The sequence below is a fragment of the Chroicocephalus ridibundus genome, chromosome 1, assembly GCF_963924245.1.
Source record: "Chroicocephalus ridibundus chromosome 1, bChrRid1.1, whole genome shotgun sequence".
Lineage (NCBI taxonomy): Eukaryota > Metazoa > Chordata > Aves > Charadriiformes > Laridae > Chroicocephalus > Chroicocephalus ridibundus.
In genome coordinates, this window is record NC_086284.1 from 160,802,742 (window position 1) to 160,830,105 (window position 27,364).

A 27,364-nucleotide genomic window follows, 5' to 3' on the forward strand; every position below is an offset into this window, starting at 1 on the left:
GGCACCTGCCATAAATAACCACTGCTCCTATTAAAACATGGTGATTTTCCTTCTCTTTTTATCTGTGGCAGCAGCCTGCTGAGGCCAGGTCACACTGGCAGCAAAGCATATGCAAGTTAATGAGGTTGCAGAGGTTATTACAAACGGATGATAGTTTTGTCCAGCCCTTCTGTAATGATGCCTTCCTGTATCTCTTCAGTAAAGCTCAGCTAGTAGTCCTTAGTGTTGTTTAAAAAAAAAAACAAAACACAACAACAAAAAAACCCAACCTTCAACATTTGCAGTGAAATGTGAAGCAGCCTCTTCTCAACATGCAGATATTTGCTGCTCTTAGGCTTTGTCTCATGTCCTCTCACACCTTGTCACTCAACTCTACAAGCCAAAGCCTCTGCAGTTCCCTCTAACACCCCTGAACCCCAGCCAAACAGCTCTGATAAAAGGGAGAGCGAACAGCCAGCTGAAATTGGCCGCTCGCTTGTCTGCTGGCCTCACTGTACCCCGAAGCAGAGGCTCCTGCCAGTGATTACATCCTATATGCATCCTCATTAGCAATAAACTTCGGAAACTGGAAGAGCGGTCTCTGGATGGATTATACTTACAGTATCCTCTCCAAGAATGACAGACTGATATTGTCTGGGAAAAACTGAACATGCCCCGTGTCACATAGGGAAGTGCTGCGATGTGTTACTAGTAAAGCAGTAACCCACATACTTGTTTTTCTAAGCTTGGAAAAGCTTGTTAGATACAGGGTTGTTTAGGAAGGCAAAAAGAAATAAGTTTCAGTAAGCTGAAACAAATAACTAAAAATGCTCTTATTTAAGTGACTTGATTAAAAAACCCAAAAAACCACAACACAAAACAAAACAACGCCAACAGCCCCCTGCCCAAAAAACTCAGCTAATTCAATGAGTTCGGGGTTATTATATCATGCACACAGAGGTAAAGTCGCCACATGGCACCACTCTCAGCGGACTCTCACGCGAGAGCACACTCCAAGCAGTACCAGCCGAGGACCACCCTGACCTCGGGGGACGTTTGCCTCACCAGAGGGGCAGAGATGGGGGCGAAAGGGCCCTCGGCTCTTCCCGCCCCACTCCCCTACCAGGTGCTCAGTGCTGCTGATGACAATAACAGCAATAACAGCCCCGCTACGACGGAGCATTCTTCCAGACGGTGTTTTAAGTTTTGCTTTCAGCACCCAGTCATGAGAGCTTTCTCAAATCATCCTTGACATTCTGGAGTTTTAAATTCCAAAATCTAGTTTTTCTGGACTAAAATTTGCCATTTTAATACAAGTTCTGATGCAGACATATTTTCCTGCATTTCTACGGAAAATGAAACAGAAAGCACTTGGTGTGGAGGAATGTGCATTTAAAGGTACTTTCCATTTCAAATTTTCTCTTATACCTTCTAGGAAACTGAGACAATACCTTAAAATTGAACTTAGGAAAGCATAAATCACTGTTCCAAATTTTGAATTTTTGTCACAAAACTGCACTAGAATCAATGAGAATAGAAGCACACAGTAACTCATATTTGGGTTTCAGTTTACCAGCACACTCAGGTCAAATTGGCACATCTTTTTCTTCACGAGGGAGCATTATGAGAAGGACACTACCCTTGGCCTTAGATGACATTACAGAGGCCACCTCAGCATCATCATAGCTGAGCGATTACAGAATCGAACAGCAATTTATCTCTTCACTGAGGAGCAGGGTGAATGGAGAATCTTTTTAATCTTTTTTTTTTTTTCCAGGGAGGTGGGAGGTACTTTTTTACAACTGCATATTGCAGTTTAGAGCACCTCCATTGTATCAGCTGAATCTCAAGAGAGGGCACGCAGCTATGTTCCTGCGGAGAGGAAACTGAACGGCAGACAAAAATGTCTTAAATGGGAGCTGCCACTGAAGGAATAGGGAGTGGAAAGGCAGGAGGATTTATGTCTACACACACACACAATCTTAAGGAGGAATTTAGTGGTCAAAACAATCAGGCACGTGACAATGTCGTATTCTGGCAAGTTTCAGACTATCAGCCATGTACACCACGAATTTTCACAGCAGCAGTTCGGGTGCCAGGCAGGCTTCATACAGACACTTCTGAATTTCCCTTCTGAGCACAGTATGTAGTTTTATAAACATATGCTCCAAGAAAGCATTGTGGCCAAGGGCTGGGAGAAGACAGAAGGGCATTAATTAAAGGCTGGATTGACTTACTGCAAATATAATGAGGTAATAAATATACTGCCCTGTTAACACCTGGGCCGTAACCTGCGGGCTGATGACGGACGGATTGCCTCCATATAGCTTCTGGGACTGCTTGGTTCACTCTTTGTTTTCGTTGCAGATGATTTATTACCTGCCATCCTACTGCATATTCATTCCGAAACTCACCCCCGCCTAGATGTGTGCCTGAACCCCGGCTGCAGTTACTGACGATGGAGAAACACGGCTTTGGTAGGACACTGCGCCCTGCAGCTTGCTACTGATGGGATGGCCGTCTCGTACAAGCCTGCTCCTCAACCCTGACCAAGGTCAAGGGAAGGAGGGAGGTTATGTATAAGAAAGGTGGGGCTGCTCTTGCTTCTTTCAAACCACCGATACTCTGCAAACAGAGCTGGCCAAATAAGATAAGTGGAGAACTGTCAGTATCAACATCCAGATGGGTGATAGCAGGAGAGATGCTCTGTCAGTCACGAACCGAGAGATGGGGGTTGCTTAGATACGAGGCATGAGCTCCACGTATTAGAGGAGACAGCAGCAGGAGAAATGCTTGCTACAAGCTGTGCATCATTGATTTCTGAGCCACTGTGTTTATTTCCACCACTCTGCAAGCTGAGTTACGCTGGGAGAGCTGCAGCAAGACCTCAGAATCTCACCCACAGCAGTCAAGTGGTGCAGGGTAGTGGCTGTGAAACGCCAGCACTCCTTTGCAGACAGAGCCCGCAGGATGAAGGATTGACTTCTGAGACGGCTACGCTTCCATCTGGCCACAGGGGAGGAGGGAGGGACAGCCCTGTGAGAGCACATCAGGAATGGGATGTAGCATGGGGTGTGAGAAACAACATGATTGTATCCCCAGGAGACGAGCAACAGTGTTGTATTAATGTACTAAGACATGGGTCATGGCAACATGGAGAAACAGCAATTTCCAGTGGGATACAAGCTTGCCTGGGCTTGGCCTGTTCACCCCAAGAACTGTAGCAGAGGCTAAGGGCAGCACTCTACCCAAGCAGCAATGGGTGCTTAAGATGCAGTTTTCAAAGAAATATTTCTTTCAGCTTTTCTTTAAACTCGCTCCTTAATTCTAACGTGTGTGTTTGTTGGGGGTTTTTTTGTTTTTTTGTTTTTTTCAAAAAAAACCCAAAACCCGACAGACAGAAAGTTCTATACTTTTAGGCTGATAATTGAAACCAAATCTGCTGGCTTTAGAGCTCATTGAAGAATATAAATGTGAAACTGGGAAAGAACTTCACTTCTCACTACCAAAGACATATCTGAGACAAAGTACATTTTGTAATATCAACAATCTGTCTCTTTCACAGGCTGTTCTACTATAGCAATAATTCTTGGATATAATCTCTCCACTTATTTATATTTAGAGGCCGTGAAATGATGAACTCAGCTTCTATCTACAGCTTTCCATTTTCTAAATAGCACTGGTTGCGTAGGGACCTCTTGCTGATCAGCACTCTTCTTTTCTTTTCAATCCTACTGCTAAATTCTTCCTTTTAGCCACACCAGGGTCACCACCGCTGAAATTCCACGGGACAAATTTGACACTGGATGAACATACTCACTACCCATCTTAAATGCTCCTGAAGACAGACTTCACCCTAAAAGTGTGGAAAGCCCACATGGGCACAGTTTTGCAAACACCAATCAGAAAGATTTAATAGTACATTGTACACCTCTCTGTTAGGACAGTTCGCTTTGAACTTATTTACTACCAAATTCAAAAAGCAAAAAAAGCAGAACGCTTCTGCCCTTCCTCCGAGCTTACAGGATGCTAAAGTCAGATCAAGTGCCGAGGGGGTTGGATTTCCCCCCCCCCCTTTAATGGACTACCTCCTTGTGGGTTGATTCCATTTGGTTTACATGTAACCCTGGGGTAAGGATTTTAGTTTGTTAGTTTAAGAGGGGCGGCCAATCTCTTCGCACTGGAACCATTTGAATTCTCCTCATGCCTTTGCTCTCTATCAGAGCAATCTCCTAAATTAGTTCCAGTATGTTGACATTCCTTCCATCTGGTGTCTTTCCATTCAGCGGTATTTTTATTACTCTCCTAACAGCCGCAGACAGAAGTACCTTTCCACTGCTACAAAATGCTCTTTTATTAAAGGTCAGCCAAATCAAAAGAACAAGCGAGTTTGTTTTTAATTTTGGAGATGCAGACTAGAATAACCTTTTCATTCAGAAAAGTCATGTATGACCCAATTACCTCACTTGTGTAATAAGGCACGAATTATTCTTCAAAAAGATACGTGAGTACTGAAAAATGGTTTTTTACCTCAGAAATTCAGCCTGATGTGTCTTCTACGTTCTTGACTGCTTTGAAAGCTTTACAGCCCCTTGGCGTGTCTTTTATTTATTTATTTATTTATATTATTATTATTATTTTATGACTGTTTTTTTAATAGCGCATACAGCAGACACGAAAATACCCAATGTAGAAAACCACTTGTATGCATATGCATAAATTTATGCATATGCTTAATTATAATTGAAGATAGCAAGATATAAAGTATGTGTTTTAAAGCTAAGCTTGTGTTAAATTGTTTCCCTGAATTATGGCCTTATTCAGCCGAATTGCATCTCTTCTTAAATTAAAGGAATGTAGTTAAGATCCTGCAAGAATCATTTGAGATCAGACAACATGCTAGAATTCACTCCCCAGTGAGGAGATTAAATCAGAACGACAACCATTATCCTTGCCAGGGCTGTTTCTCTGAGAATGAGACTGAGGATACGCAGATTTTGATGCACCTTTAAAAAGGAAGGAAAAATGAGAGCTGCTAATTCAGCCACAATAACATGTTACACTAATTGCCTTTTGTTTCAGCAAAGAACACAAGAGCTAGTTCCCTTTTTTTTAATTATGATTACAAACTACTGCAGAGCTTCAGACAAGCAAATATTTACACTGTAGTGGGAGGACTGTGTAAATGGGACAACAGAAATAACTGACTGTTGCTTGCAATCATTTTGACATCTGAATTGAACCTGCCAGTGATCTCACACATTCGAGTTCATGTCATGTCTGACAAAGTGCTGTTTAGGCAATCACCACGAATGACAGGAAATTCATAAAGGTGGGGTACAGTAATGAAAGAGTTAAGTTTGTTTATACTTGTTTCACTACTATCGCCAGACTCTCCAAATATTACTTTATGTTCTTGGACGTTATCAACCGAAAACAATGGGAATAAAGCACTCGAAGGTCAAAAGCTTACATAATTAGAGGAAACCAATTAGAAATGTGGCTAAACAGTGTCACTGCTGAAGTACTTTATCTTGGCTAAATAAATAAAAAAAAAACATTCCAGCTTTCCAACTTTCATCATTCTTGATTAAAGCCCAGTTGTCCACGTGATGTTTTATGGGACTTTTGACTTTTTCAGGTGTTTCACACACAGAAGAGCTGAAGTCATTAGGCACCAAAGTTTGTTTTGATTACATCTGAAAAGCAGGAGATAGCAGAGGTTGGGACAGAGGCTGGGACTGCCTCCCCAGCACCGTCACCCTGAGGCACATAACTCTAAGTCATATGAGGAGAGGCTGAGGGAGCTGGCCATGTTTAGCTTGGAGAAGAGGAGGCCGAGGGGAGACTTCATTGCCCTCTACAACTACCTGAAAGGAGGTTGTAGAGAGGTGGGGGTTGGCCTCTTCTCCCAGGTGAATAATGACAGGACCAGAGGAAATGGTCTGAAGCTGCGGCAGGGGAGGTTTAGATCAGATATTAGGAAGAATTACTTTACTGAAAGAGTGGTCAGGCACTGGAACAGCCTGCCCAGGGAAGTGGTGGAGTCACCATCCCTAGAGGTGTTTAAGAAACGTCTAGATGTGGCACTTCAGGGCATGCTCTAGTGGCAGAGATTGTAGGGGGGGATTTTGTGTGTGTATGGTTGGACTTGATGATCTCAAAGGTCCTTTCCAACCATGAAGATTCTATGATTCTATGAACTCCGTTCTGCCTGTGCACAAACCCCCAGGAGGTACGAGCTGCCACCTCAGTCCCCGGCTCCGTGACCCATCCAAGGGTGGCCACCGCAGCCGATGGCCGGGGACACTTGCCTGAGCTGGCACTGCTGGGTGGGACGCAGTTTGTCAGCAATGGCTCACATCCGCTCACCTTGCCAGATGCCACCCAGGCAGATTTTTGGCAAGGCAGCTGCTTTTGCTGAGGATGTGGTGGCTTGACTGACACAACTCAAGGAGTCTTGCATTGGAGACAGGCCCACATGTGCCTAAAACACCAAGCCTGCATTTACTTTTTGTTGCATGCAGTCTGGCACAAAGTGTGAGACTGAACATGTATTTGGCAAGTAAGATGAGTATCGTGAAATACTATGCCACCACCGTTACACAACGTTAGATCTTCCGTTGCCTTTGGGATTTGGAAGTACAAAAGAGCTGAACCAGTTTCCTGATTAACCAAAGCATGCAACCTAACTCAACTCATTGTGGACTGGTTGATACATGACAGAGAACCTCTGTGCTTTTTCTTAAGAGTACGAAAAATGCAGCCTTAAAAAAAAAAAAAAAGTAAGAAGTCCCTCTTACAGGGGAAATCCATTTTTTGTGCCGTGTTGCTGTGAAGGGTCCAGCACTGTTCTAAGCCTCCTGGCCCAGGTCCAGCAAAGCACTTCAGCCATGCTTTCCTTCAGTTACTCGGTCATATTAACACCATTGTGTTCCATGGGCACCAAATTGTGATCCTAATATTTATGCATTCTTCAGGGAAAATCTTCTTTAAACTATTTCTACGAACATGTTAGCTAATAATCTGTTCATTTTTAAGTGCATTTTGCAAATGGGCAAGCTTTTCCGTGTGGTTATGCTGACCAAGGACAACTCTTCCAGCACAGAAACATTCACATAGGCACTGGATTTCACACTACAAAGACTCAAGAACTCACTCCTGAATGTACCAAGCGTAACTTCACTCTCATGATTGGTCCAACACGTGTTTAAATGTTTGCAGAATCAGGCCTGATGCTCTTTCCCTGGTTTAACTTTTATTAAGTATTGCCAGATGGGATAAATTTTGCACTCAGGCTACCCCTGGAAAAATATGTTAGCTCTCAAAGGCTTTATTATCAAATCCTGGAGTTTTCAAGGCAAAAAAGAAATGGGGTAGGGGAAGGTGGGGTGGAGGGGAGACAGACAGATGAATGGACAGAGGCATTATTCTATAAATTAAAATTTATGTGCTGAAATCAGAACACTGCTAGCAAAGCCAGCTTCATTTATCCAGTCCCTTTCAAGGAGTTTAAAGTCACTTGAAAGAGCACTTCCCTCGCAGCCGCGCTCAACAGATTGCCAATTACAGCCCTGCTGAGAGGATGGAATTTCTTTGGAGTCACAATTGTACGTCTGCCCTCGCGCTAACAGGCAAGGTACGTGCCTTTTGATTAGGTTACAAAAAAATATCTCTAGACTGGAAAGCTTTGTTTCCGCACATCTGAATTTGCTCAGTATCAAAAAAAAAAAAAAAAAAAAGAGATAAGCTTGTGTTTACACCAAGTTGATAAATTCAGAGGTTAATTGCTTTTAAGCAGGCAGGTCAAAAGGATACCTAAACAAGGATCCTACTTAAGGAAAACACATGTTTGTAAATGCAATACAAAGAGCTTTCAAAGATATTAGGGGAAGATACAGCATTGTCCACACTAGGTAGATCTGTGCAACCCAGCACCTACAGAAAGTGTTGTCTAGATGTACTGTGGCAGTCTGAAAACCTACAGTAAAAATTAGTGAGAGACGAGAAAAATATCTGTGGGGTGGGTTCAGTTTCAAAGTTAAGCATCTGATCTAAGTTAGTCAGCTAGACTCCATCTACAGCCAACAGGAGCCTCCAGTATGTCATTTATCCCACCTATCTGAAAAAATATCTCCCAGGAGGGAGCAAACCGCCCCGTGTAGATGCTGATCTCTCTTGACTAGAGAGGGAAACTAGACTTCTAGTGTACACCAACTGCCTACATGTTGGATGGCTTAAATTTGGTGAGATTAAGCCCATCCCTGAGGATGGAATAACTTCAATGTTCTGTGTCAGATGATAGCAATACTATCGCTCTTTATGCATCACTCAAGAGGAACAGCCATGTGTTTAAAATCCAACTTCAAGAGGATACAAATACTTCAGTCCTAGATGTGGTCCCTTAACTTCACCACGAGTATACTTCAGCTTAAAGTGAAGCACACGCTTAAGGATCCCTGAGCTCACATCCTGATCTCTGGGCAGTACGTAACCGCTCCTCTGGCTTCAGCTGTGCGACCACATGTCTTCCCAGTGCTACAATATCTGAGTTACAGTGCTGGCAGCTAAAGGCCAAATACCGACTCTGACTGCTTGGAAAGGCTGGGCAGGCTGTACAGCTGCTATAGCTCTGCCCTGCGTAACTCCTTCCACTGGGACTACAGTCCAACCAAGAAGCTGACTTCCACTGCCCATCCCTTCAGGCCAGGAATTAAACATAAGAAGCCATGAAAGCCTGCTCTGCTTTCTAGTAAAAGAAAAGGAAACAAACCAGTAACAGAACAGAAAACTTCCCAGAAATGACAGAAAAAACTGCCCCCAGGTTTGCCGCTGCAAAGCGCTGCTGCTGGCTGAGGGACCAAAGGAGGACCACAACATCACCTGCCGCAGGCACTCGCCCACTTGCGGACAGGAAGAACCCTCCATTGTGGAGCTCGACTGGCTCTGCTGCAGAAGCACCGCTCCTCCCTCCGTGGGGCCAGAGGGGAAAGTTTTGCTCCCACGGGACTTTATTGTCTGCTTCTTAAAAATGCTGTAATCTTTCTAACTTTTACAAATGTTTTAACTCAGTAAAAACTATTTAAAGTAAGGACGAGAAGGGCAATTGGTCAAAGGACCGCAACATGCTTAATCTTTTTTCTTTCTGAGTTCCCGTCCAGATTTGAAATAACTTTTGTTCCATTTGCAACCCACATGCTGACACAGCATCCCTCCCCTTTTCTGTTCCCAGATCCTGTTATGAGTTTATTCAATAAAAAGACAGATATTCATCTCTTTTCAAGTACAAGAACATGCTTTTGAATAACTCAATATGCGATACTGTAACAGTACTCCAAGCCAGCTCGTTTTAATCAGTCGTATCAACTCTCAGAGCGGAGCTGCCATATACATATCATCACCTTGCGCATTTACCTCATGGGTATGTAAATACGTAGGGCTAAATTCAGGCTGCCTGTTCTGCACATAGGGGAAGAGGTGATGCCCAGAGACAAGGCTGCCCAACCCAGGTCCCTCCAAACCTCTGGAACCCACAACCCAGGTCCACCATGCAGCTGCCCTCCTCATGGCCCTCTCTGCCAGTGTCTTTTAGCACGTACCCGGCCCAACTTGAGGAAGGAAGGAAGGAGGAGGAGATTTTACTACAGAGTGACACTCTATAAATATATAAACAAACAAACAGGCAGATCAGGGAGGAAGGCTCCTGGCTTCCTGCTCCTTGCTGTAGGACCAGGGAGCAGTTCCCGGAGGCAGGAATTAGAAGCTATGTCCCAGGAAGAAAGGAGGTAGAGGGGGAAGACAGGATGAGGAAACAGGAACGATAAGCCAGAGACCAGACTGACAGGAAAGCGTGCAGAGGTGGATAGGAAGCGGATGCTGAGATGCAGGGTAAAAAAGCAGCGATGACAGAACCAGCAAGACTAACTGGCAGGTAAGGGAGGACCAAAGGCCTAGAGCAGACGAGACAGGTCTTGTGCAGTTCAGCGAAAATAAAGCATACAAGGACTGGTTTAGAGGCTGGCGACATAAGTGGACACCAGGCTGGAGTGTGAGTGAGGGAGAAATTAAACTGAACTGTCCAATGGGAGCAAGGAGATGAAGTGATACATGCAACAGTTTCCCACCTGCTGTGGACACAGCACATAAGTCACACATGAAGAAGCTCCTCCAGGCAAAGGGTTATGCATCTGTGAAACACCGGTGGTTCGGAGGGAAGGTAGTGCTCAAAACAGGCCCTTTGGTAAGGGATGGGTTACACTAGGACTAAAGAGTTTGTCTGGTGCACGATCTCAAGAAACATGAACATCAGGTCTACAGGAACGCAACAGAGCAGTCAGGAAGGAGAATCGCATTCACTAACCTTCATATATGGTGATGATATGAGGGTGGCTGAGGGATGACATGATCTCAATCTCCCGTCTGATGTGAACCATATCTTGTTCATCCTTAATTTTGTCCTTACGAATGGATTTTATTGCAACCTATAAATTCAGGAAATCAAGCATTATTCTTGGAACTGAACAGATGCATATAATCCATTAAGGAGAGTTCAAAAAATAAATACAGATGTTAGATGCTGGCAGAATGTGGAATGACCAAAACAAAGCTTTAAAATACAAACCTCCATGCCCCAGCGCCTTCATTTTATAGCAATAAATACACTCTCATTACAGTAATGGGTGACATGAAGTTTTAGGGTCTTCAGGTCTTAGGACTTCACTGAGGAGGAACACAGCATCTTTTGGAAGGATCTCTGTGTTAGCCTAAGTACTGCCACCTGAGGCAAACGGCAAAACTCCCAAAAGATTTTGAAGGGAAGTACATTTGCTTAGACATGATTGCATCTGACAATTTCAAACAGAAGATTTGGAGACAATTTCTCTGAAATAACGTTGAGATCTCTGACGGAACAGAGGCAGGGAATCCAGGATGCCGATTACAAAGTTATATTTGTCCATGTTAAAACACTGAGGATCACATTAACACCGGTTGCTCCATGGTTCTCTAAAGCAGGCAAACTGCTCAAGAGCTCAAGTTACGACTTTTTTAAAAATCAGAAGCAATAAATCTTTGAAATTCACATCTAAACTCGTCCTCATATAAACCCAAGGCTTTCAGGTCCTACACAGCACTTATGCAATCACTGCAAAACCATATCCTTCCTGCATCCTTCCTCAATCAGCAACCTTTTTTTCAAGCACATCGTGTGACTGGGTATCTTTCCAAAAGGCAGGGTGGGAACAGAGGAAGTGATAGCTGAACTTGCAATATAAATTCAAATTATAACAGCCCTTGTGAGTGTGTGTATGTGTGTTGCCTGTGAAAAAAGGGCTTATCTGAACAACGCCATAAATAATTGCAGAGGTCAGCTCATGCCCTATGAGAAACGCACAAGCCAACAATGGAGAGAAGGTGGTGGGAGAGGGAAGGTGAGGGCATTGTGCATACTGAATGGCAGCACAGCCTTTATTATACTCAATATTTACCCTGCTTTATTTTTGTAAGCCAGAGTTCAAGGAATAAATTACCAGCTAGTTTAAAATCAACAATACGTCTTTGAAAAACATCACTGACCTGCTGAGATGACCACCCTTTTATGGGCAAACAAAACTTTTGTCATTCTATGCAGCCAACTACTGTGGACCTCTCCTGGGAAAACATTTGTAAATCTGTGATTTATGTGATTTTCCTAGTTCCTTCAGAAAAAAACAATTTCACTGCCTACTTCAGTAATTGCAAGTGGCATGACCGGTACTGTTTTCATTATATGATGTAGCATCGAGGATATTGAAGAAAGAAGGGAAAAACTTACAATATTATAAAATTGAAATGTACATAAACAGGAGCTAGTTTAAAGGATCAGGTTTCCTACAAAGCCTTCAACTCTGAAAAGCAACATTGTTCAAAAAAGCATTAAGCACATGCCCCATCCCCTCGAATTCCCAAAGACTTCAGCACACGCTTAAAATTAAGCTCATACTCAAGTGCTATCTACTTTGGGACAGCAGAGCAAAAAGTAGAACCCAAGGGACAAACCGATTTGCATGTCAAAACCAAAACCATTCTCTTCTTCCTCTTGACCCAGACATTTGGTATAAGGTTTTAAAATTAACAACATAACCATGGTCTTATCTACATGGCACGTATTTCTAGAAAAGGTAATACAACAGATTTTAATTGAATGAGTGATCAAGATAATCTCCAAGTAATTCTAGAGATGGAGAGGGCAACTAACACTAAAGATGAGTTTGGATTTTTCCCCCTTTCCATGTTTGCACTGCGACAGGCTGCAAATGCAAATACACCCTGTATACAAGAAGGATGTGGGTGGCTCTTGGAGCAGCATGTGCATTCCTGCAAGAAATAAATATAGACATGGGTAAAAACACATTTTTTATTAAAAGACAGCCTTGTACTTGGCTCTGAGGAAGAATTTAAGAACGGTTTCATTGTCAAATATACAACGGGGAGCAAATTCTTCACCATTCATGGCTGGTAAAGTAATAACGGCACCCCAGAGGGCATGCCAATCTCCTACTAACTTGTCTCTGTGCTTCACAGACAGGACCTTTGTAAGTCTACACATAATTACTGCAAATGGCCTCCGTGGAATAATTGCACATGTGAAAACATATATTTTTAGATTCAAAAATGCAAATGTGATTGAACAGCATGGCAGCACTCTGTAAATATATGTTTGGATTAATCTTCAAATGCAAACAAACAGATGTGTTGCCCAGAAACATATTTTTCAACAGGACAAGAGAGTTTACAGTCTCACAACCCATGCCGAAAAGTGATTAAGGCACCTAGGCGCCTTAATTTATAAAGGCTATGCCTAAAAGTTTAACCACATTTTGAAGATGGTACTTAAGCTCTCCTGAAAACATCATTCCCAGTTGCAGGGGTGAAATTCAGCATCCCAGCCAAAGTACGTGGGATTTTGTCAGTGACATCCAGGTTGCAAGATCTCATCCCAACATAAGGAGAGAAGGCATGCCAAACACACCTCTTGGCTTTTAAAATTCAAGACACTCTCTTCCTTCCCTCAGCTACTTCAGATCACAGTGACCAGCATTCAGAAACAGGGACAGATGCTTGGAAGGTGTGAACTATCTTAACTCTGGTGGTGTCAATGGACCCTGCTAAGCATCCGCCTGCCCACGCTCAGACCGTACCCTGCAATCCTGACAAACAGCAAGAGCACTGAGGGGAGGCAATGCCCCTTAGCCAGGGCACAGCACGTTACCAGGACACGCACTCCATATTGGAGCAAGGCTTCAGACACTTGCATGTACAAACAAAACAACATCACCGGCTATCTACATAGCAAACGAGGATGCTCAAAGCACGGTGCAGCCATTTATTGATTAAACCTTGGGAGGCAAGTAGTGAAACAGGACTATTCATCCGCTTTTAGGAGATGAGGAAATCGAAACGGAAAGCCGATGTGACTCCTAAAGGAATCGAGGACAGTAGCATCTCAGAAATTGCTGCCTGCACCTCCCTCCAAAACTGTGCAACACATCACAGGCCTGCCTTGCTCAACGAACCATCCCATTACTGAAGGCTGATTTCTGACACCTTTGCCCATGTTCAATTGCTCTTTTTCTCCTCAAAGAGAGCCTCAGGGAAGTGAAAGGTTTGAATGCATCTCAATAAATACTTTTTATCCCATGCTACGTGCCTGGTGGCCTACAAGATTCCCAAGAGGACAGGCTCTGCATCTCAAAGCCTTGCCGGTGACCTTGTATAAAAGGCCAAACAGCGAGCAATCCCTGTCAGCAAGTCACTGTCAGAGGTGGCATCCCAAAAGAGGATTAGCGGAGCAGCAGGACAGCATTCGCTCCAGCTCTTCCCCTCTAAGTAAGGGACTTCTGCCAGCCAAGCGTCTTTCACCTGCGCCAGTCTGCTCAGACCGTGTCAGCAAGGGTACATGGGCTTAAGTCTACTGATGTGAAAAAACCAACACAAACAAGAAAGCAGTCTAGTATCTTTGTATCTTTTTTAGTATTTCATGGAAATGTTATGAGTCATGGTCACATTTAGGTATTTATTATATGTTTCATTTTTTTTTCATCTCTCTGAGCAAAATAAGATCGCTAGCTGTATGTTATGGTTTCAGGCTGTAAAACAAGTCTCTCTTCTAGATATTCTAAAATATCAATAATGGAATTTCTTTCACGAAATGTATTTTACTCAGAAATACGTTCCAGAAAATACATTTTCAAACTGCGCTTATGCTTTTAACACCAGACAGAGCTGGCTCCGTTTTTTAAAACGCCATGGGCAGGACTGCTGCCAGATGCGGTACATGATGAACCTGAACAACTTAAGCCTAATAAGAAATAATCTCAATTGAGAAATACCTTATGAAAGAACTTGTTTGTTCATTCTTTAGGTCCTTTTCTTTCTTGCTTGCCTGCTCACTTTCCTTGCTTTCTCTGAAAGCAACAGCTCCACTGTGTGCAACATCAAAATTTATTAAGGGTCACAGCCTATGAATCAAGAGTGGAGCAAACGCAACATGCTTTTTTATATCAGCTACATTAACTACTCCAAATATTCCAGCTCAAGATCTGCAGAGAAAGTGCTGCTAGTCCCTTTGGTACGCTCAGAACATTGTATTTATACCTCTACCACACTTTCTCAATATATTTTACTGGTTTTAAGACTTAGATAATTTAATTATAGTATTTTTAGTAACTTTACTAGTGGAGGAATTTGTATTTTTCCTAGCTTCTTGTCTTAATGAGAATTTCAGATAACTCCAAGACCTTGCACTCAGACAGAGTAACATATCAGATTCTTAATAATGAAATCTAAAGCCTCTCACCCCAACAAAACAGGTTCAGGTTCACCCAGAGCCCCTGTAGACACAGTATCCAATCTGGCAAAACACTTTAGCACATGCCTAACTTCACACATGTGAGCCGTCCGTTGGCTTTTGTGGGATAGCTCACACATGTAAAGTTAAATACATGCATAAGCACCAAGGTCACGGCTCAAAACTAGGCTATGCGATGGTCCCTCCGGGGATTGATACTGGCTGTACGCACCAGTTAACATCCTCGGTACCCCTTCTGCAGCTCTGATGACAACATGGTCCCACATACAGGGTTGGGGAGGGAGAAAGCAGCACCAAAGATGGTCTGAAACCACCTCCACCTGCACTGCCAGTTCTGGTACCAGCCTCTGCTCAGAAGCAGGTAGGGAAAATACCCTCTCCAAAATGTATGGCACAGGGGAGAGAAAGTGAGGGTTGCGAATCTCTAATACTGCCAGGCATTTCCAAATGTCTTTGCACAAGCACAGCCCCTGCTCCACCGCTGCTCTGCCTTCCAGAAGCAGATAGGAAAAGAGGGAGCCCAGCTTTTGGCTTCCCATCCCTCCATGAGTCAGCTTGCAGTGTTTGCTGGGCAGGAAGCATGGAGAAATATGCTGATCTCTTCAAGGCTGCAATAAATTACCTGTCTCCATTTGCTGGAAAGAGGATATATACTCACTCTGTGAACTGGTGTAGAGAGATTATTTCTTTTCCAACACACTTCATGCTTCTTTGCTTTTGTTTGGTACAAATAACTTGAGTTGAACTATAAATACTTCAAAAAGATGACGATTGCAAAGGTTTCTGCACATTCAGTCCCGTCTGTAAGAGAAATGTGTCTCCTGCTTTACGAGCTTTTCGGCTGCTGGGCAGAGCAAAACGAGTGGAATTTTCTTTTTACAGAGGCAGATCAAGGCCATGGCGTACAGAAAAATATCTGAAAGTTTAAACATCTGGCAAAGGGCACGGCAGACAGTAGGTGCCCACTTCCATATCAAATCTCCGCGTCTGCTGAGTCACTGCTGGCATCATCATTCATGGGATGAGCAACAAAGCTCTATTTTCATCAAAGCGTAAAGCTGTTTCTCTTGATTTCAGGCAGGCAGTTCATGTGTTTGTCTTAAGCTAACGAACCTATGTTTGCCTCATTTCCGGCTGCGATGTGTGAATATAAACAAAGGTAGAATTAGCCAAAGCGCCAAAAGGCGCAGATTTTTACATCGGTTAATGCTGTAACCGAGGCTGACCACCTGAATGACACAAACCACTGAGCCTTCCCCAGCAATTTCTGCATGCAGTACATTCAGTCCCATTGAAAACAGTCTTCCACTCCTTATTATCTATCAAGGCTATTTTTAGGACCATGGCGAGATATGAACAAACTGCTTTTTTTCCACCATGGGGGCTGTGACTTTTAAGCTGGTTCCAGCACTTGTGCATACCACCCGTGCTTGAGCAAATTCCAATGGGCTCTTGCAATGCTATTGTGGACAGCCGGGAAAATGACATCAGGACGGAGAGTGCAGGTCCCCGAGGAAGGGAAACCAGCTTGCTGCCACCAGCAGATATGTTAGAAATGCAGCTTATGGAAAATTAGTAAAAATTATTTTCTTTGGGTGAAGAGGGAGGGTTAAATACCCATAAGCCTTTCCCTTCTGAAAGCTGGGAGCTGAGGCCACCCCCACCCAGCAATAGGAAGTGGGTGAGCCCAGCCGGTTTCACAGCTCTGCTTCCTTTCTTTGAGACTCCGAGGTGGGAAGTGCAACGCACCAAGTGCCAACAGGGGTGGGGAGGTAAAGAATAGGTGAATCAACCGGCGGCAGGGAGGGGGGAGAGAAAGGGAGAGCAAAGGATGTTTAGGGGTGGGGAGAGAAAAGGCACATTGTTCTTTCTCCAACTCCATGGAGCTGAGCAAGAAAGAATAAAGTCTGGCACCACATTATGTTTTTCCAGGGGAGTCTCTGCCTAGGGCTCTTGGCCCAGACGTCACCAACACAAGAGGAAGAGAAACAAAGCTATGAAATTGGGTGGTCCCTGAGGTTCCTGCAATCAAATGATAAGGAGGTGGACGCTGATAGTGGAGTTGCATTGAAATGGCACTTCCAGAGGTTGCACAAAGGAGAGAGAGGAAAGGCAGGGAATGGGCTGAATAACTGTTTAACTGGCCTCTGGACCTTCCAGGTTGGAAGAAGGAGCCATGGACAGATATCCCTACAGGGAAGCCAAGCATCCAGAGGGTTCTACAAAGGTATCCTCATTCTTCTTGTAAGCCTCTTCCCACATGATTATTTCTTTGCTGTGTCTATTTGCTGGAAAAAAACTCTCTGGAAACTCCAATCCAAGGCCAAACACAGTAATCAACAGCATCATGCAAAATGTGCAATTCTAAGAACAAGCTTATGCACAGTCATAGAAAACACTTCATGCACTCACTGAAAAGTTGGACAAAAGGCCACTGTGAATTGAAGTAAAATTAGTGCCTGGCGGTGATATGTTTTGCTAACACATCACCAAGAGCTCTCTCTTTCGGAGAAAGAGTAAGGTCGACACAATGCCATTGTTTTGGAGACTGTTAACTTTTCAGATCCTAAAAGCCAGATCATCTCCATGGTGATACTGCTTGGGAGACAAGCATGCAACAAAATCCTTATTAATTATTTATCATCGGCCCAACTCTGTTGTTAGATAGGTTGGCAAACTATGCAGTAATCGGGGGAGTTGCTCAAAGCCGTAACTGGTGCCATCTGCACCCAGTGAAACTCTGCTGATTTAAATCTCGGGGCTTCTGCCCATTACTCTGTTCCATTGCATGTTTGTTTGTGTCATGGATGTTACCAGAGACAAAACGCTGTTATTGCTGTTGCGAGTCAGCAGCTGCACACATAAAGGGCGAGGATGCACGTGCCACGATGCACCTTTCAGTTCATTTGCTTATAAGAGGAAAGGGTATTTTTTACAGCTGCCTCACTCTGCGTGGCATTGCAAACATCTGCGCCTCTCTGCTTCATTGCCCTCTTCCCAATGTATCACCTAAAAAAGATTATACTTCTAAAAAACAAAGTTGATTTACTGCCACTCTATCACTCACTGCCTGTAGAGAAACTCACTCTTGCACTAAGCCACTAGAAGCCCCAAGTCAGTGTGATAAATATTAAATCAAAATATTACTTGCATAAGATGACACACAATGTGTCAGTGCCTCTTGGAGAACCAGAGTGTGATTACCTCAGGTTTAATTTTCTATTCTGGTTCTGCTGAACATAGTTGCTGTTATCATATCATAAATAATGATTCATCAAGTGAAGAAGAATTAACTAATCACAAAAACTAAGCAAGGGGGTAGTTCCGCCTTTATTCACAGAGAAAAATGCCTGTGGAACCAAGTTTTAATAAGCAGTAGAAGGCACCAGATGAACACATTTACGCTGTACGTATACAAAGTGGGTGCCAGGAGGAACACGTACTACACCCTTCCTCCACTTCTTTCCTCACCCCCACATACGGTGCCTGTTAACAGGATCTGTGAGCGCATTTCCTGAGTAACTACTGCCTTACTGGAAAATTTACATCCCTTCATTGTTTGGTACCCACTAACCTCAGCTATGTATATGAAGTCTGGCGTATTTATACCATGCATCCTCTGATAAGTTTACCTGACAGATCTTTCTTCATTTAACACTGAGAATCCTGGCCTCGAGTCATCCTTACTACCAGACGGATCTTACAGCTCTGTATTAAGCATTTCAGGACTGATTTACCACTAGGAATTTAAAAAAAAAACCATCTAGTTTAGCATAGATCTGTTTTCCAGCAGCATCTAAAAACACAAGTTAGCAACCTGGTTATTGGTTCCTCATTGTGAGGCAGTGAAATGTTGAAAACAGGGAGAAGGAGGGACAGCTGCAGAATTCAGAAATGGACATTTCACTGATAGATGTCATAAATCTACCAAAATAACTTCTCCCTTCCCAAAACGAAAGTTTTTCATACAGCATTACTGAAGTTCCAAGTCATCGTACTGTTCAGTTTTAGAAAAAAGATCCTACAAGTAACCACCATCCCTAGCAATAACGAAGCGTTTCCCATAATGCTGCCTCAAGTTGCCCCTTCTCTCCCCTCCCCACTGTCCCAGTAGCATGTTACCGCAAATCTGCAGCCCCTTCAATCCTCCCTGCTCCACAGTGAAATGAATTTGCCCTGGTAGCAGCAGAGGTTGCAAACAATTTGCTGAAAAGCAGAGATCTGATCAGTCGAATTTATTAAAGATGTTTGCAGCCGTGGCTGCCAGGACTGGAGCCCATGGCCAGCATCCTGGGAGAGTCCCTGTCACGCGGAGACTTCACCTTCCTGGAGCAAAGAGTGGGACTGCTTACATTTTTCCTAATTCACTTCTAAATGTAACTCTATAGCCTTCTGAATATCCAAACACGCAATATCTAATGCTTTAAAATGTTCATAACTCAGTCTGCAAAAAAACAGGGTTATGATCTAATTCCGAAGGACTAAAGTAAAGAGAAGAAAAAAAAAAAGGCCAAGTTGAAGTTTTGGGGCTGTCATGCACAGATGGATGGAAGACCATCTCTTTCCCAAAGTCTAATAACTCACAAATATCCCATCCAACTACCTTCAAGCTTTCAAGGGAAGTTCACATTTTGGCACATCAGAAATTATATCTGGAAAGCAACTGGGGTAGGGGATTTCTCTGAGGCAATGGAGGTTCGTAACTGTAATTAAAAGAAAAAAAATGCTTTACAACCTCAACTATAGATCGTTCCTCCTTAATAGATGTTAACCAGCACTGAATGCCACATTCACTGAAAAGATGAAAACTGCATTTACAGTTAACTTCTGGTGAAGTTGCCAAGCAGATGTTTATTTTTGGCTTCCACATTCACTAAAGCCAAAAGCTACACTGAATTGGGATTTCACAAAGTCTAACTGCTTTTCTTCCAGGTTACAATTTTATTGGAACCAAAAAGGAAAAAAAAAAGGAGGAGGGGGGAAAAAGGCAGAAAAAAAAAAGCTGACTTCACTTTTACATAGGAAAAAAACTGGTAGCATCCGTTTCTATCGTGTCTGTTTATATCATAGTTTAAATAAGGTTAGAATTGTGCAACCATTACTGATCAACTTCCAAACACAGCACAGCTCCATCCAGCACATGTGCAAAAGAGGAAAAGTCACTGGAAGCAAATCCTGTGTCAGTTAGTCTTTTAACTTCTGCAAGGCTGTGTGCAGACTGTTTAGCACTAATTAAATTACTGGCAAGTCAGGTTAAAGAGGAGTGAAAGAATTCACAAGCCCCAAGCTTACTGTTCTCAGCGTTACATGGGTATTACAGATTCTTCCTCCAAAAACTGGAAGATAGATTTCCCATTAATTTTGAGGCTCGATCTCACAGCTACCACAGCTGCTGATGTAATGCAAAATGCTAACCTGGGGCAGCAGAGAGGGACTTTAATTCAACGTTGTTTTTTCATTGTGAATAAGCAGTGAACCACGCTGAAGTAATCCTCCGAAGTAGGAGTGCACACTGTTCAAGGCACTGATTTGGGGATGAAACGCAAAACCAAGATCCTGGCTACTTTCTTAGAAAAAGCCCTTTATGACTTTCTTAAGAGGAGAGGTATAAAGCCATGGCGCCTGGATCTAGTTCCTGTTTGAAAATGACAGTGTCCTGTAATTCCTCCCAATAATTTCAATTGGAAATGGGGTTATTCACACCCTCTAAGCAACTCCTGCAAACTATTGCAATGTGCTGCTAAATAATTGCTAAATAATGGTAACCTCGGCAGTTACCAGAGTCTCTGAAGTGATTTTGCACATGTTTAGGTGAAAGGTGGTATATCAGTGCAAGGCTGTAATTCACATTAAACAAGGAAGGGGGCTGGACATTGTTTGAACTCTTTCTTAGAACTAGTTTTTTCCAAGAAGCCACCTGATAATGCATTTTCATTCATTGGCACGTTCTGCTTGAGGAAGTTGTGGGTAAATAAATGTAACTCAGCTTATTCTCTCTTTCACTAAAGGTTCTGTGAGTTCAGAGAAGCCTCAGAACCACTAAGAGCTTTGCATATCTTTACAATGCCTCTTCGGCCGCAAATGCAAAGTCACCTGCTATTGTGTGAATCTTTCAATTTTGCTCTCCTGGTTCTGCAGGCCTTCAAAGAAAAAAGGAATTGCTATTTCACCATGAGAATTACAATAGTACAAGGAAAACTTGGGAAGAGTCTTTCTTTTGAAGAATGTCTGTACCTTCAGGCACCACAATGCCCGCTAAAACCCAACTCTATACTGACTTGACCACCTCAAATTCCTAATGAACCTAGTGGAATTTTCAATCGTGGAGAGATTTTCAAATTGAGATTATAGACTTTAGGCTTTTGGATTAACATTGATGAGCAGGGATTCATTGCACAAGGATGGTGGGTCACACAGATTATGTCACAGAAGGTACACAGATGTGTGTCAACAGCACAGTTAGAAGGGTTAATGAGATAGAACTATCATAAGCACCTATATCTAGTATACTTTTCTAAATTGATCAAAGGTGGATCAAAATATAAATACCACTTCCTAGTGGGAATCTAGCAAGCCATAAACCCACATCCTATCTGGAAAAATACTCTTGGAAAACAAAAAGATTGGCAATCGTGTATCAAAGCCTCACCCAGGTTATTTTGCTCCAGGGCTTGCAGATCACTTTGCAATATTAAATTTGTTTTTGTAAAAGCACTGCTTCAGTATTACATTGTTCTGCCTGGACGTTACCTACTTAATGGTCCCTTTTTGGAAGGGACTATCCTAGAATTTATGACAGAACATGGCAGAATTGCTAGAGAGGGAGGAAAGGAGTTTGCTAACATTTCTTCCCCATCCGTCTCTGATTTCTGAGAAATGTTTATACCCCTGAAGGTAGAGGAACCTCCTGTTGCTCCCTTCTATTTATTGAAAGTAAATTACCAGGGCCACCCTAATGGCTCAGTGGAGAGAGCAACTCAGGAACAGGAACACTCTTGCTCCCCCCAGCCAGTTGGGCTTGGAATAGACGTGAGAGGGTGAGGAATGAATTATGCTTTCCTACAATTAAGTGGCTAGTGATCAAGCAAGTTTGCAGCCTTAAATGCATAATTCTAGCTTTCCCTGCTAGAAGAGGAGTTCACAACTGCTGGCAGTTGTTATAACTAGTTACGGGGAGAGTTAACGTTGGAAGGGAGGAACAGCAAAACAATTTTTTTTCTAGATGGAAAGCTTTTGGCAAAGAACTCCCCCAGACCCTGTGATCTCCAGGAGCATTGTCCCCTTCTTCAACGCGCACAAACACCTTTTTTGGCAGGTATTTTGGCCAGGGTCGGTTGAACAAGGGAGAGTTAGCACTCAGATTTCTGGGATCCCCTTGCCAAAAGCTAAGCTGTTAGGTAGTGCAACAGCAGCAGCGCAGGCCTCCCGCTTCACCCTGCCAGTGACCTTCGCACAGACTTGGACATACCACCTTCCTCAGAGTGAGGAGCAATTCCCTCTCACGCTGCTCGGTCCAGAAATTCATCTCAGCAAATACCACAAATCATGTCAGACCGAGCAAGACTATTAAAGCAGTGCTGCGCAATGTGAATTGCTGTCCACAAGGGACCGGAGCAAGAGACTGCCTAACCCACTTTGTTTAACTTTTTAGTTAAACAATCCTGAAAGGGGAAGCTGCATTGCTACTCTGGAAATTACAACCTTAATCTCATTTGAACCACGCATTCCTCAGTTAATCTGCAGAAATAATTTAAGAACCGACTCCCAAAAAAGACGTTTTTCAACATTTCCTACATTTCCTGGAAATATATTACCTCTGATGCTGTGAAGTAAAAAGAAGCTTATTAATTTAACCAGGTTAAAGTTCTTCCAGTAGCCCCAATAAGCTCTAATGTCAGGTTAATTACATGCATTTCACCAGTTTGCATTTTCACATTCCTCAAAGCAAAAACACACACCACCACTGTAACATCGACCATTTCCAACTCAACCCCACAAACCATTTGCACATATTGCATTCATCGCTCACTCGCACTGCGTTGCCCGTGGCAGGAATCAATAGTGCTTCGTTGAAAACAGAGCAAACTTCATTTCCCCTTAACGGTAACGGCTTCCTTAAGTTTGCTTTAATGCGCACGCCACAGCTCAGAGGTGCCAACATTTACTGGGTTGTTTAAACATCGTTTAGAGTTTTGCTGGGCAGATAAGAAGAATAACTTGGGTGTACAGTAAAACAAAGACACGGCTGTTTGTGCCAAACATTCAGTTTATGGCAATACTTCATAGGAATTATTCCCCATAACAACTGAACTGTCATATCCTACAACTACATCCCAGGCAACCTCCCAGCTGAGCTCACTACGGCTGCTGTCTGATGTGCTCTACATACAAACACCCAGAACTACCCAGATGTTCTCTATGTAAAACATTTGGTTTAAAACACGCAGCGCTTCTTTCCAAAAAGCCATTACATTTGTTTAATGGACTCACACAGTTCAACTAAAATATCCTGGAGCAGACATTTGACTGCAACTCTACTCTACAAGCCCCATCTGCAAAAAGAAAAAAGAAAGAAAAAGTAAATGAGAATACTTTACATGATTTATGCTGTCTTTATGATCAGCCAGTTCATAAAATACAAGCTCTGCTCTACAGACAATAACACAAATCGCTTTCAAGTGTATTGTTTAGTCCTTGCCTGTGTTAAACAAATATTTCAATTGAAACAAAGGGCCAAACTCTACTCTCCGGTTTACAACAGTGTTAATGTAACTGAGAGCAGCATTTTACCCACGGACATCACAGGGGATGCAATTTTTTGTTTTACACTCGGAGTGAGTGAGTAATGACATCCAGTAATGATAACCAGTTACATTCACGGCTGCAGAATTTTCCTTTCATCCGAGAAAGGCTGGAAGGAGTACAGCATGAAATCCTTCTCCCCGATGAATTCCTCATGAGCAACGCACAGCCCACAACGAGGCACTTCACAGGTCCCATTACATCACGTTTTCATCACGAAACGCCAGACAGGATGAACTGGGAGAACACATTTGTTTCACTAAAACAGAGAGGCGGGTAGAAAATGTTCAAACTGTACACAGAGAAAAACAACTGTCATTGAAGAAGACGGCTAGTCCTTAGTCTAGATGTAAATACGCTGCTCAGTCCAGCTGAAGGCCCATGCTCCTCTCAGGTTGTGAGGACACAGCGGTCCACAACGTTGGTACCAATTCGTGACCAACGGTGGTTCACAGTAGTAACCAGGCTCGAAGACACAAGGGCTGGCGGGCTTTGGAAAAAGTGGCACCATCCCTTACGAAGTGTGACTACAGCCATGAAAGAGGACCTTTGCTTTATGAGCGACCTTTCTGAGATGGCTACACCCATCCAGAAAACAGCTCAGCTCTGCACAGTGCTAGAGCTGCGGTCAACCTCAGCTCTTCCCCCAGCTCTGCTAGCGACTTTCCAAATGAACCTCAGGGAAATTGAGGGTGGTGAGACACTGGAACAGGTTGTCCAGGAAAGTTGTGGATGCCCCATCCCTGGAAGTGTTCAAGACCAGGCTGGATGGGGCTTTGAGCAACCTGGCCTAGTGGGAGGTGTCCCTGCCTATGGCAGGGGGGTTGGAACTAGATGATCTTTAAGGTCCCTTCCAACCCAAACCATTCTGTGATTCTATGAAACAATTTACCCCCTGAGCACCTGCAGAACAGCTGTGACAGCAGGCTCCTAGAGGAGATGGAGATTCAACCCACAGATGACTCTTCCATTATTTTGCCTCATTTTGGCACCCCAAAGAGAGTAAACATGACAAGGAAAGGAGTGTGAAGGACACTCTGCTTCATGTATAGGCCTGGGTAAAAATGTGTCTTCCCGAGAAGGCAATGTGGACGTCTCTCGGCTGTATCCCTATGCAGGTTGGCTAAGCTTGTATTGCCTCCAGCAGGCATTTTTACAGGTGCTTTCACCTTGCGCTGGAGCGGTGCTATCTCATACTCCAGGCCGTGTGGCATTAGAGCACGCACCAGCCAGGACGGCTGCGCTCTCCCCTCTTCTCCTCACAAAGTCAGTTTCCCTCCCACCCATGCCAAAAAAACGATCCATAGCACAGCCCTGCTGAAACCCCTGCCAAGTACGGTGCTGTGCCGGGCATCCCCTGATGTCCCCGGCCACCTGAGGGACTGGTTGGCCTTCACTTCTCCTTCCCCAGACAAACTCCACTGGGAAAGCTACCAGATTTGGTTTGTACGATGCAAAAATCCGCAAATAAATGACAGCTCCAAGCAGCCTCAGGAGCTGTTTTTTTAACAAATGCTTCGCCGTCTTCCTCTGTCAAACTTGTGTGCAAAGGACTTAATCTTTTTGCATCAATGACAGCAAAACACTGTTTAACAAAAAGGAACATTTGCTTAGTTACCGCATGGCTCAAACTGGTATTTTTATCCAATCCTCATTGATACCTTTTGTGATCAAAAAGATCTTCACACTCAGTTTTAAAATAACACTTGCACTTCAAATAAAGGAAGGTATCATTCACCATCAGGGTTTTGTGGAGATTAGAAATACTAGCAGTGATGAAATGCCTTTTTGTGTATGGGAAATACGATATGGGGGCTTGGAGATCTTCATCGACAGCAGGACACGAATTTTTCTGATCTACCCATGAATGGCTAAATATAGTCTCCAAACTTGGCATGGTATCTTTTCACAGGAACAATGGATTTCTTTTTTTTCTTTTTCCCCCTTCTTTTTTAAGCCTAATATCCCTTAACTAGTGTCTTTATTCCAAGGCACCAGCACTCAAGCCCAAGCGCGCTGACTCAGCTCTGCGGCACAGTGAGACATTAGGATAATTGCAAGTCCCTCAAGCCGCCAGACCTCAGAACAAAGACACTTGGCTCCTCCAGCCTCTCTGCTTAAGTCGTCCCACATGGAGGCCACCAGCCAGGGTAGCCGAGGGGCTCTGGGGCTACCATAGACCGATGTCCCTCGGAAAGGCAAAGCAACACGGATGGAGGGCCCGCCAAGCACTGATGCTTCGTCATGGAGGCAGGCAGCCCCATGCAAGGCACAGAAGACACTCCTCTTCACCAGGCCAGCATCCCAGGGGACCCAATGGCAAAGGGAAGGGCCTTGGGCGCCACGCTGGAGGTGTGGCTGAGGTGAGGTGGGAAACGCCAGCAGGGAGAAAGGAAAGCCGAGGAGGCATCCAAAAATTAAGTTACATTGGTCGTACATTAACCTAGGTGACCTCAGCTGTCTTCTTAATACTTATAAGCCACAAGATCTGTGTTTATTTTGTGATTTTTGCATTCACCTACAACTGGCCAGTATGGTTTCAAACATGCCAGCCATGCCAACCCCCTTTCCCATAGCTACTGTGTGGCCAAGATTTTTTCAAATGAAAGGAACCCCCACTAAAGTATTTTATTATTTTCCTCCATTGGTAAGAACAGAGCCTGAAAAAGGTCACACTTGAGCAAGACCCAGGACATGCATCCCATCATGGGCCAGTGGCAGCTTTAATGACTGATGTCTCATAAACCACCAGAGCAAGAGGCAAATCCCACCTGTCTTTTTGAAGAGTCAGGGAACACTACCATGCAATCAGTTAACAGGCTGAATTGAGGGTTCATCCATGGTCTTTCATTCAAAATATAAAAAATACTGAGCTCCAAGGAGCGCACTGAAACAGCACAAAAGCAAGGGACAGCTACAGCCTCATCCCCTTCACCCTCCCCACCTTTGCAACATGCAGCAAAGGTTAGGGGAAGGCCTCCACATCCATTGAACATCTGGCATTTTTGGTGTGGGTCCAGGATGTTTGATGGGTACGGCCAGACACCGTACGCTCACGAAGAATCTCACCCAGCCCCCTAGTGTTCAAAGGTCTAGGATCTCCTAATTTATACAACGTACCACGTTGCCCGTGAAGACACGGTGATAAATATATTCTGTTTAAAAGCAGATACTTCTCAAATCATAACTTGCAGATGCTCGAAGTCTTTCATGTGGGTAAGACAAATGAGAGCCATAGAAACTGATTTTGTAGCCAGGGAGTACAGGAAGCAACAGCAGGAGAACACTATTGAAAGCCTGGATACACTTATGGCTTTAATGAATTGGTCATCAAATATAACAACACACATATGCAGTTTTTACCTTGCTTTGTAGTTCGCTCCCCGCCCCCCTCAGCTATTCCCCATATATCGAGCAAAGTGGAAATTATTTTGAGTTTAGTTTATTAAATGGACACACATGGTACCCACATCTGCTGGAATATATTTGAGAGAAAGCTGACAAATATCGTTTGCATATTTAGTCAAAGACCTTTTCATCTGCAACATTTCCTCTGACATACCAACTGTCCCAAGTACATCAACCCATCAGGGCCTAATGACAAGAGTTTTGTTTCTATGAAGTGTCAGGCGCACGCCTGGGCGATTTAGGGACAAATCTTGACTTACGCAGGAGGCAAGAAGAGACAAGATCAATACTCTCCGTAGGTCAGAGACGTACACGCCAGCACACCCA

The 27,364-nt window shown here is 43.6% G+C and overlaps 1 protein-coding gene across 1 annotated transcript in view; it reads right to left on the reverse strand.

Moving 5' to 3' along the window:
* Positions 1-27,364, reverse strand: part of NUAK1 (NUAK family kinase 1) — a 50,395-nt gene that overhangs the window by 15,291 nt on the left and 7,740 nt on the right. Inside the window, exon 2 of the mRNA XM_063321092.1 lies at positions 10,340-10,460. Coding sequence (XP_063177162.1) covers positions 10,340-10,460 — 121 coding nt within the window. The remainder of the gene's footprint in view (positions 1-10,339; positions 10,461-27,364) is intronic.